Consider the following 11925-nt stretch of genomic DNA (forward strand, 5'->3'; position numbering starts at 1 on the left):
GACACAAAGATGGCTCATGAAATGGAGATATTGGAGCAAAGTCAGATGACTGATGACTTCAGGTTAGTGAAATACACTGAGCCTGCTTAAAACTACAGTCAACTGTGTTTCAGACACCCCATGGAAACCTGTGTAGGCTAAATAGAAAAAAAAACATACTCACAGAAAACACACATACATAAACACAATACATGGACACTGGAAAGTTTATTTTGATAGTTGAGAGTAACACAGGAATCATTTTAACTCTTTCTGTACCAGGTAGTCTTCTTCGCTCCCACACAACATTCCCATACTCCTTGCTTGGTGTTAAGAGTCTATAGACTAGTAACTGTTCTACTGTACTAACACATTGCCTAATTATGATGCTTATAGCTCTTGTCTTTCCCTCAAGAATGGAAAATAAATTTGCTATTTATTCACAGTGTATTTAGAACACTACAAATTATGACTGATGCATAGAAGTCAGTCTCTAGATATATGCTGAACTCATTTATCCTTGATTTTTCTTCTGAAGGAACAAATAGAAATGTTTAATGTTGACAATCTAATTCATAGGAACCCAAGAGTCTACAATAAACTTAAGGAAAGGTATTGCATATTTTTTTCCATATCCTCTGTAAAGCATATTTTACATCTTTGTTCCTCAAGCTATAGATGAAAGGATTCAGCATGGGGATAACGAGGGTGTAAAATACGGATACCACTTTATCAGTGTCAAAGGAATGGCTGGACTCAGGTTGCACGTACATAAATATCAGAGTCCCATAGAACATTGTGACTACTGTCAAGTGGGACCCACAGGTGGAAAAAGCCTTGTGCCTCCCCTCAGCGGAGTTCATCCTGACGATGGCTGCCAAGATGAGCAAATAAGACACAACAACTATAAGAAGGGATGAAATCAAATTAAAAACTGAGAAAGTCAAAATCATCAATTCAATTTCATGCACATTTGAGCACAGCAAAGATAACAAGGGGAGAGAGTCACAGTAGAAATGGCTGATGACATTGTAGCCACAGAAGGAGGTGGTAAAAATCTTTATGGTGACTACCAGAGACACAAACATGCTGTAGAGATAAGGGACTGCCACCAGCACCTGACACACCCCCTGTGACATGATGACTGGATAGAGCAGAGGTTTACAGATGGCCATGTAGCGGTCATAGGACATTGCTGACAGAATGAAAAGCTCGCTAACAATCAACATAATGTAGAATGCTCCCTGTGTGGCACACAAATCATAGGAAATTGTGTTTTCTTCCACAACAAAACTTACTAACATTTTTGGCCCTACAGTTGTTGAATAACCCAGATCAGTGAGAGCCAGGTGTTTGAGGAAGAAGTACATGGGTGTTTGCAGTCTGGAGTCCACCTTGGTGAGGATGATCATGCCCAAGTTGCCCACCACTGAGACTGTGTAGATGATGAGGAAGAGCCCAAACAATGGAGCCTGCAGCTCAGGACGTTGTGTGATTCCCACGAGAATGAATTCATTCAGCACTGTCAGGTTGTGCTTTTCCATCCAGGTTTATTGGAAAATCTACCCTGAATAGATAATCAGCATAGTAAATAGCTTTCATGTTATCATCTGGTAGTGTTTTATTCTGAATATAGGAAAATAAGTGTCAGAAGTTAAGAAAGCAACAGAAATGTACAGTATTGTCATATGATATTATAAATATGTTTATAGAAAATGCACACTTACCTCACCTAAGACATTGCTTATAAGATTGTGAGCTTCTGATAAACTGCTCGATACGAAGTACACACCTTCAGTGAGAAATACTGAATTACTTAAAGAAAAACTGTTAAGTGAACAGAAGGGGAAACAATATGAACAAGGTGAAATGGTGAACGCTGAAAGAAAAAAAATGACATTTCAGTGCTGATTTCCTGTGAGATAAGGGTGAAAGGCTTTTTCTGTTGAGTTCGACATCTAAACTTTTTCTCTTGAGTTCGCCAAAGCATAATTTTTTTTCATAGTTTACTATCTGTTTTGATGATCCTGTCACTGTTTTTTGAAGTTATACTCTTTGAGAAAATTATATGTGCTTTCTGTCAGATTCCACTGGTAACTGAACATGCTCTTCATCTACCATCACCCTAAAACTGGATACTAAAAGTCTCCTCACCTCCAAATTTTCCTTTTCACATCTCACTGTAAGGTGGAATTTCTCTTTTTGCTCATTATGAGGTAGAATAAAAACTCACATTTAGAAATTGATTTAAATAACTATCACAATAGTCTCGAGAAGGGAATAAGAAGAATCTAGTCCCTAATGACTGAGAATTTAGGTATCAAATAAACATGTTAACACCTTCAGTTTCATAATTCTGCCAATTTTTTTTTATTTTTTAAACAAGTTTTTGAATATTTATTTATTTTTGAGAGAGTGAGAGCACAAGTGGGAGGTGCAGAGAGAGGGGGACATTTCACAGAAGGCTGCACACTGTCAGCACAAAGCTGGATACAGGGCTTGAACTCACAAACTGTGAGATCATGACCTGAGCGGAAACTGAGAGCCAGACACTCCACCGACTAAGTCACCCAGGTGCCACTATTTTTATTCTTTTTTTCTCTCTAATTTTCTTTTTTTTTTTAACTAATAGTTTATTGTCAAGTTGGTTTCCATATAACACCCAGTGCTCATCCCCACAAGTGCCCTCCTCCATGCCCATCTCCCCCTCCCCCCAACACCCTTCAGTCCTTAGTTTGTTCTCAGCTTTCAAGAGTCTCTCATGGTTTGCCTCCCTCCTTTCCCCCACCATTTCCCCATTCTTCTCCCTCTTGGTCCTCCGTTAAGTTCCTCCTAATCCTCCTGTATGTGCAAACATATGGTATTTGTCCTTCTCTGCCTGACTTATTTCTTATGCTGAGCCACTATTTTTATTCTTGACACTTTAGTTGTGCTTTATGGTTGCTCAGTTTTAACCTGTATTACTTGTATGAACAAGTATTTACCTGAAACATACATTTACATAAGCAATATGGCAGTGACATTTCAAAAATGCTTATTAGCTTTTGTGAAGATACTTGAACAAGTCATCTGAAGAGAAAGGAGAGCACTCTTATTCTGTTATGCATTATCAATAGTTGAACACAGAAGTAAATCAGAAATCCTAATGTTTTGCTCTGCTCTGTCATGGAATAAAAGTTTTACCCTGCAAATGTCACCAAAACTATTTGGATATTGGTATAACAGAGCACCACATGAAATGTTCTGTTTACCTGTGATCTAACGTCCATCTTGGCTTCCCCATGTGCTTCATAATGTCTGAGATCATTTTATGGATTCTTTTTCGTCCTCTGAGACCCTCCCTGAGGATATTCTGAGCAATTTCTTGATCATCCCTGAAGCATTGAAAGCTTTACAGAATGCAAGGGGGAAAGTTTATTAATTAACTAGAACACTTTGTTTCTGTCAGCGGGTTAGATATTTTTGTGAGTTTGTGTATTACATTCATACTCCCGATTAACTCTTTTTTTCCTCCCCCTGCTTTGATGGCTAATTTTATGTGTCCACTTGACTAAGCTCTGGTGCCCACGTGTTTAGTCAGGTATTAGTCTCTATGTTATTGTAAAGATTATTTTTACATGTGATTAAAATTTACATTAATGGACTTTGAATATGGCCACGTACCCTTCAGAATGTAGGTGGACCTCATCCAATCAATTGAAAGGCTTACAGAACAAAAAGTGAGGTCCCTCAAAGAAATTATGCTCCAGATTGCAATATAGAAAATCTACCTCAGTTTCTCCACTTAGTACTCAAGACTGCAGTATCAGCTCTTGCAATGCTGGGCTAATCCTCAGATTTTGCCTTGCTAATCCCAACAATCATATGTGTTAATTTCTCAAAATCTCTCTGTCTCTCTCTCTCAAACTTATATTATCATATGTTGTATAAACTTACGTGTGTGCTAATATATAAAACATTTACACATATAAAATATTATATATTCATATATGTGTGTATATGCATGTATGTATATGCATATGTATGTGTGTGTCTGTTTGTGTGTGTGTGTATAATCTTCTTTTGGTTTTCTTCCTCTGAAGTACCTTTACCAAAACAAACATATAGGGAAATTGATTAACATATGTCATCTGTACCCCAAGCTTGTCAGTACCCTCCATTTCTACAATGGTTTCCTTAGATAGATGACACAATGGACTCCTTAAATGGATGACCCATGGAATCATTTTTAAACATTATCCTATTCTATTATTTAAATGAATAAATGAGCTATAAGTAATAATATATAAGGTGTGTCCTTAACCTTTTTCTCCATTACAATTTTTTTAATGTTTATTTATTTTTGAAAGAGATGGAGAGAGACAGACAGAGAGACAGAGAGAGCATGTGTAAACAGAAGAGCAGAGAGAGAAGGAGACAGAGACGCAGAAGCAGGCTCTGATCTGTCCGTGAAGCCCAATGTGTGGCTTGAACCAATGAACCGTGAGATCATGACCTGAGCAGAAATCAAGAGTCACTCAACTGACTGAGACACCCAGGTGTCCCTTATATTTATTTTTTCACCACAGAGAATAAAAGAGTTACTCTCACTTCTCTCTCTCTTTTTTTAACAGTATATTCTCATCACCTGCTCAGACTTTCTTTCATTTATTTGTCTGTATTACATCTCAATATTTCTTGTTTCTCCATCATGCCCAGTACCCATTTGAACTCTTTTTTTCTGCCTTGTTACCCACTCTTCTGTGCTTGACATGTACCCTACAAGACAACATAAGCTGCAAAAATGTAGTATTTTAAGTATGTTTTGATATGATATTTTGCTGTAAATTGTGTTGTTGCATTTTAAGCCACATCACCTGCTTGTGATGTTTTCATGTTGTGATTTCTTTTTGTTTTTACTTTAGTGCAGTCAATAGCATAAAACAAGTTTTATGGATCTATTTTTTCTTGGTATTTGCTTATCTCCAACCTCAGTTATCATCAGCACTACTACAATAGACTTCAATGAAAAACCTTACTTGCCATGTTAATATGTTGCAAACAAAATTATCTATGGTGTACATTTCACATATCTGCTTCCGTATGTGTATGCATGTTGATATACATATAGATTCACCTACATGTATGCAAAAGACCACAGATGAGCACTCACACAGTAGGAAGACCTCTGGGAAAGATAAAATAATTCATTTAATCCTGTTAAATATTTCAGATTGTTTGTACCAGTACCCATATCCCCTTTCACCAGCAAACAGATGAGGTTCTTGGGTCTTCAGACCTATGCCAGGTGCCCGAATTGTGTTCTTTCTTGTTAATTGGATAATACTTAAAATGTGTGCCTGTTACTGACTTTCCCCCTTGTTTTTGGTTTGATGTCTTGGCATGTTTGGTAATGAAGTAAAAAATAACTTAAGTAGGTGTCATTGAAAATAATAAATTGCACCTATATAAAGTTTAAATCTAATAAATTTTAACATATGTATATATCTGAAAAATCTCCATAACAATAAATATAATGAATATATCCATCACTGCTAGTATTTTAGTATCTCTATAAGTAATAATTCCAGTCTACCCCATCCTCCCCTATAATGCTCCAGCCAGGCTTAGATTTAATTTTTTAACTTTTTATTATATTCAAATAATTACAGAATTATAAGAAGATGGAGCAAAAGAGCGCAGAGAGCTGCTGTGTCTCACTTGGTTTCCCCTAGTGGCAACAACTTGCATAAATACAGAACAAGACGGATTGTACCATGGAAATCACGAAGTTAGTATTAGTACAATACCCTGCCTATATTCAGGTAACTAGTTTTTCATGTGCTTATTTTTGTGTTTGTGCAGAAATACACACACACACACACAGGTATATACACATGCAATTTTTATCAGAAGTGTACACGTGTGTAATCAGCATAACAATCAATATAAAGGCTTATTCCATCACCATGTGGGTCATTTATGTCATTCTTTCATAGCCAAGTGCTCTTTCCTTCCATTATTCCCTTGTCTTTAACCTCTATCAACCACTAATCCATTTTCCATCACTATAATTCTTTTTTTTAAAGAACTTTACTGGGTATCAATTTCTCAGTTGACAGTTATTTTGCTTCAATATTTTAATGATGTTGCACCATTGCCATCTCACTGCAGTGCTTCTGATGACAAATCTGTTATTCTTTTATTTGTTCCTCTGTATATAAATTGTCTTTTTTGATAGCTTAAATTTTTTATCTATCACTGGCTTTGAGAAAATTGATGATGTTGTGCCTTCAGTTAGTTGTCTATATTTTTATGTATCTGGGGTTTGTCAATCGTCTTGAATCTGAGGTCTTTTCATTTTTATCACGTTTGATTATTTTTCACCTGTATTTTCTTCAAATAATTTTAATGACATTTTTCTTTGGGGAAACAAGTTACATGCATACTTGGCTCCCAGACTATTATTATGTTTCTTATGTTTTTGGTTCTTTTCACTCTCTATATTTCATTTCAATACATTTTTATTGCTATATGTATAGAATCAGTAATATTTTCTTCTGTGAAGTCTAATCTGTTGCAAATACAATCTCCTTTATCTTTCACCTGAAACATGGTACTTTTTATATCTATAAATTGAGTTTCTTTGTGTCTAGTTACCTGTTTGAAAATATGATATACAATTATAATGACCATTTTTCACCTTTGTTTGATATTTCAGACATGCGTGCAGTTCTTGATCAGTTTCCATTGATTGGTTATTTTATTCATTATGGACATTTTATCCTTGCTTCTTTGTAAGCCTGATAATTGTAGAAAGTATTTCATTTATTTTGAATTTTTCTTGATGGGTCCTGGATAAATTTATATTTTAAAAAAATCCTTGAATTTTCTTATAGGATACAGTTATTAGGAAATAGTGTAATCCTTCCAGATATTGTTTTTAAAATTTCTTAGGTGTGGCCAGAGCAGTGTGAAATTTAAGACTGAGTATTCTTTTTTACTGAAGGAAGGAAGCCGTTCCTGAGTTCTCCACCTAAACCCCACAAACGATGACCTTTCAACTCCCTGTACAAATACATCTGCACAATATCTACCTCTGTCTGAGCTCTGGGCATCGCTGCCTTCATCTCCTCAGATGACTCTTTCTTTTCCTGGGTGATTTCCCTTTGCTGATTACTAATCTGCTCAATAATTGAGGGGGCTTCTTTGGAGAGATTGAGTGTCCTTTCTCTGTTCAAGTATCTTAGTGTTGTACTCTGTCTTGCAAAACTGAGCTACCTAAGTCTTACTGGACTCTCAATTTTGTTTCTTCATCTCAACAAGAGGGTGGGACAATCATTGGATTCACTTCATTTGTTTCTCATCCATCAGGGAAACTGGCCTAAACAGCCTGGTGTCAGTGTTGTGACAACTTGTTTCATGTATCTCATCTTTGTTTTTGTTTTTTCTTGTTTTCATGGAAAGTGAACGCCAGTATTAATTGAAAGTAGAAAAGAGTTTTCAGCATATGTTAACCTTGGAACTAGGCTTTCCATTTTTTTTAAATCATTAATCTCCTTTTGTTAAAGCCTCTTATACCTCACATAAATGTGAAGAAATATTGAGATTTTCTTAAAATATGTTAAGCTAGTCACTTCTATCCTCTGACTGTTCTTACCCTGAATTAAACCTCTAATCTCTTCCAACAGTATTATGGTCAACCCCATCAGCATTTCCCATCTCCGATCGTAGAATCTGACATCTATTATTTGCACAGTAGACATAGCTGTCCCTTAGTCAAAGATAGATCAGATCGCTCTTTAGCTCAAACTTCTCCAAAGGCTTTTTTATCATTCAGAATAAAAAGTTGGGGCGCCTGGGTGGCTCAGTCAGTTAAGCGTCAGACTTCGGCTCACGTCATGATCTCACGGTTTGTGAGTTCAAGCCCAGTGACAGGCTCTGTGCAGACAGCTCAGAGCCTGGAACCTGCTTCAGATTCTGTGTCTCCCTCTCTCTCTGACCCTCCCCTGCTCAAGCTGTCTCTCTCTCTCTCTCTCAGAAATAAAAAATAAAACATAAAAAAAGCAAGTTTGGCAATGTCCTCACTAGTCTTACGAGGTCAAATTCCATGTTAAGAGTTCATCATAACTCCTTTATTTCCTAATCACGTTTATGCTCCCACCACCTTTGACTCTCTTGTTCCTCCGTACATCAGTCATTGGCCATTGAGGAATCTCTGCAGTGACCTCTCTGTCTCCATGAAACGGGCGTCTGCTAAGTGTTCTCAGAGTCGACTCGCTCAGCTCCTCAAGTGTTTGTTTAAATGCCATCTTCACAGATCATTCCCTGGCAACATCAATTGAAATGTTTAATGTCATTAGTCATTAAAGAAATGCAAATCAAGGGGCGCCTGGGTGGCTTAGTCGGTTAAGCGTCCGACTTNTACCAACTCATACCCCATAGAACGGTTATTTTAAAAATAAAAAAGGAAAATATAAATGTTAATAAGGGTGTGGAGAGATTAGAACCTTTAAGTATTGTTTTTGGCAATGTAAAATACTACAGCCACTCTAACAATTTGATGGTTATTCAACAAGTGAAACAACGAATCACCGTTATAACCCAGCAAATCTACTTCTAGATATATACCCAAGTTTTGAGAATGACTGATGCACATACCAAAAAAAAAAAAAAAAAAAAAAAGTAGGTAAATTCTCATTACAGCATTATTCACAGTAGTTAAAAGGTAGAAACATCTCAAATGTTCACCAAATGGTCCATCAACTGATGAATGAATAACAGATGTGCTATATCCATATAATGGAATATTAGCAAGCCATACGAGCAAAGAAGTATTGATATATGTTAGGACATGGATGAACCTTTAAAATATTATGCTAAGTGAAAGAGTATAAAAAGCCACATATTGTACATACTGTACACTACCATTACATGAAATATCCAGAATAGGAAAATCCATAGAGACAGAGAGCAGATTAGTTGCTGTTCATTCAGGAACACTGAATTAATTCTGGAGACAATACCTTCAGGGACATATTAAAACACATTCTCCATCTCATGGAATAAATGAGAGTTTTAAAAATAGTGGTCTCTTTTCTAAATCTGTGCTAGTAAATACCGGTCTTCCTATATGTGAAGAAAGATAAGAGGTGTTTTTCTCACCATCTTTATACTTCTATATATTGTGCTAAACTCTTTTCTGTCCCCACGATTTATTTATATTTATATAAATAAACGAGACTATTACTGGAAATAGTCTAGTTTGGACTGTGAAATTGTTATTTTTTCCCTGATGAAGACCCTACAAACATGTAAAAAGAATACAATGAGCAGAGATTTAGCAGTGAAGCTTCGTTATAAAACTACTCTAAGACTAGAAATGAGAATTAAACCATTCCCCAGCCCTGCCCTGTCCTCCTGCCGAGTAGAGCATTCAACATTAAAAAGAATGACAATAAAGGTATACTACAATTATAGATAAATGATATGTACATTTAAATATTTAAAAACTGAAGTAACTTTTGAGGGGGAATGAAGTTTTAGAAAGAGTTACTAAATAAATGAGTGGAAAATTCACTTTATCATTATTATTATTATGTTTTTATTTAAGTGCCCTTTTGTTTTCTGTTTCTTTGTTTCTTTTCTTTCTTTCTTTCTTTGTTTCTTTTCTTTCCTTCCTTCTTTCTTTCTTTCTTTCTTTCTTTCTTTCTTTCTTTCTTTCTTTCTTTCTTTCTTTCTTTCTTTCTCTCTTCCTTCCTTCCTTCCTTCCTTCCTTCCTTCCTTCCTTCCTTCCTTTCTTCTTTCTTTCTCTCCCTTCCTCCCTCCCTCCCTCCCTCCCTCCATCTCTCTCTCTTTCTCTCTTTCTCTCTCTTTCTCTCTCTCTCTTTCTTTCTTTCTTTCTTTCTTTCTTTCTTTCTCTCTCTCTCTCTTTCTTTTTTTTCTTTCTATCCATGTTAGTTAACATGTAGTGTAATAATGACTTCAGGAATAGAATTTAGTGATTCATCACTTCCCATATAACACTCAGTACTCATCCTAGCAAGCGTCCTCCTTGATACCCACCATCCATGTATCCCATCCCCTTACCCAACAACCCTCCAGCACCTCTCAGTTTGTTCTCTGTTTTGGTTTATCTCCCTCTTTGTTTTTATGCTATTTTTGCTTCCCTTCCCCTATATTCATCTGTTTTGTGTCTTAAATTCCACATCTGAGTGAAATTACGTGATGTTTGTCACCCAGGTGCCCCAATGTTGATCCTTTCAATCATATTTGTAAGTTTGAGAAACACATGGCATATTTGATACCAATGTTGCAAAGATTGTAGAAATGTTGATGTAATCCTTTTAATTTAGAGGTAACTGGAAAATTCTATGGAAACTTGCTATGATTTCAGGTTTAATTTTTGAAATTTTAAAATTAGTTATCCATAGTATCATATTCGACATCTTAAGGTTCCAAGTGAAAGAAAATAATCATGAATATCTTAAGGTCTTTGGTGTAAATGTTCTTAACAAACCTCGATTTTCAGAGATTGTGGGTTTTTTATTGCTGCATCATAAAAGAAGTCTGGCTTTCACCAAAAATCATAATAAGATGTTTATAACCTTGGATTCACCCAGAAACCTTGGTTAATCAGAACAGATTATCTTTAAAAATGGCTAGGGGCACCTGGGTGGTTCAGTAGGTTAACCCTCCAACTCCAGCTTAAGTGGCCATCTCGGGGTTTGTGGGATCGAGTCCTGTGTCGGACTCTGTGCTGACAGCTCAGAGCCTGGAGCCAGCTATGGATTCTGTGTCTCCCCCTCTGTCTGCCCCTCGTATGCTCATGCTCATGCTCTGTCTCTCTCCCTCTCTCTCTCAAAGATAAATATATGGATAACTATATGAATATACTACAAATTAGTGATCTATTTTTTATTGTTAACTATAAGCATGGCTTTAATTTGAAGGTTTTATTTTATTTTTTGAAAGTAAGAAGCATTGTTTTTATTTCACTACAAATGTGTTTCTCAGTCTATTCTCCTCTTTTGATTCCCCAGAAAAATATCTCTCTTTGCTTCCATTAAATAAAAAATCAATTGTCATACATTATATAAAATAACAGATAACCCCAATAACAGGTTTTTTAAAATATGAATTCTATAGTATGAAATATAAACCCAGTTTTTTTTTTCATTCCTGTGTGTATCTACACCTTTTATTTTTTCTCTTTTCACAGTTTGTTTTTAATTATTTATTTATTTTATTACATTATTTAGTGTAATAGTGGTTTCAGGTAAGAATTTAATGAAATATTACATATACTGTTCAAACAAACTTTTGAATTTTAGCTATCCTGATGACAGCTGAAATTAGTCATCAGAGTATATTCCTTATATACATTTATCTAATAAAGAATTTTTTGAACACATTTATGTATTTTTAGCTGTTATGATACACTCTTCTGTAAAATGTTTCTTTTGGTGTCTTGTGCCCCACTCCCTCCCAGCCCACCTGTTTTATTCCCCTCAAATAGGCTACCTGTCTTGTTCATCCTCATTCTAGGAGTTGGATAGTTTGTTGTTTTGTTTTGTTGTTTTGTCTTGTTTTACAAATTATGTTGAAAGGGTGAGTGTATTTCAAATGTAGTCTCTCTGGATATATTTCCACTTTCTTATATATTTTCATTAAAACAAATTTTCATTCTAAATAGAGTACTATTTATCAGTTAGTGTTATTATTTTTCGTACCTTGCTTAATGAATCTTGGCTATTCCCATCATGAAGATATTATTTTACTTTACTTTAAGAACTTTATGGTTTCAGCTTTCACATTCACATTCATAACAGATCTCAATTAATTTTTACATACAGTGTATAAATTACCAAAATTCCTGTTTTATGTAGGAACCAAATTGAACTAGGGTAATTTACTGAGAAGCCCTATTTTCCCCACTACTTAGCAGCAGGGCTTTTGTTTTAAAAC

The 11925-nt window shown here is 35.6% G+C and overlaps 1 protein-coding gene across 1 annotated transcript; it reads right to left on the reverse strand.

The window, feature by feature from the left end:
- Positions 1–581: 581 nt before the first annotated feature.
- On the reverse strand, positions 582–1523 carry LOC144236063 (olfactory receptor 8K3-like). Its single transcript, XM_077769668.1, has one exon. The coding sequence runs from the start codon at positions 1521–1523 to the stop codon at positions 582–584; it is 942 nt and encodes a 313-aa protein (XP_077625794.1).
- Positions 1524–11925: the final 10402 nt, after the last annotated feature.

Source organism: Crocuta crocuta, unplaced genomic scaffold (genome assembly GCF_008692635.1).
Source record: "Crocuta crocuta isolate KB4526 unplaced genomic scaffold, BGI_CrCroc_1.0 scaffold1652, whole genome shotgun sequence".
In the NCBI taxonomy this organism is placed as follows: domain Eukaryota; kingdom Metazoa; phylum Chordata; class Mammalia; order Carnivora; family Hyaenidae; genus Crocuta; species Crocuta crocuta.

Bases quoted from the DNA above. Each gene is read 5' to 3' on its own strand.
- LOC144236063 (XM_077769668.1), bottom strand. From the start codon at position 1,523: ATGGAAAAGCACAACCTGACAGTGCTGAATGAATTCATTCTCGTGGGA.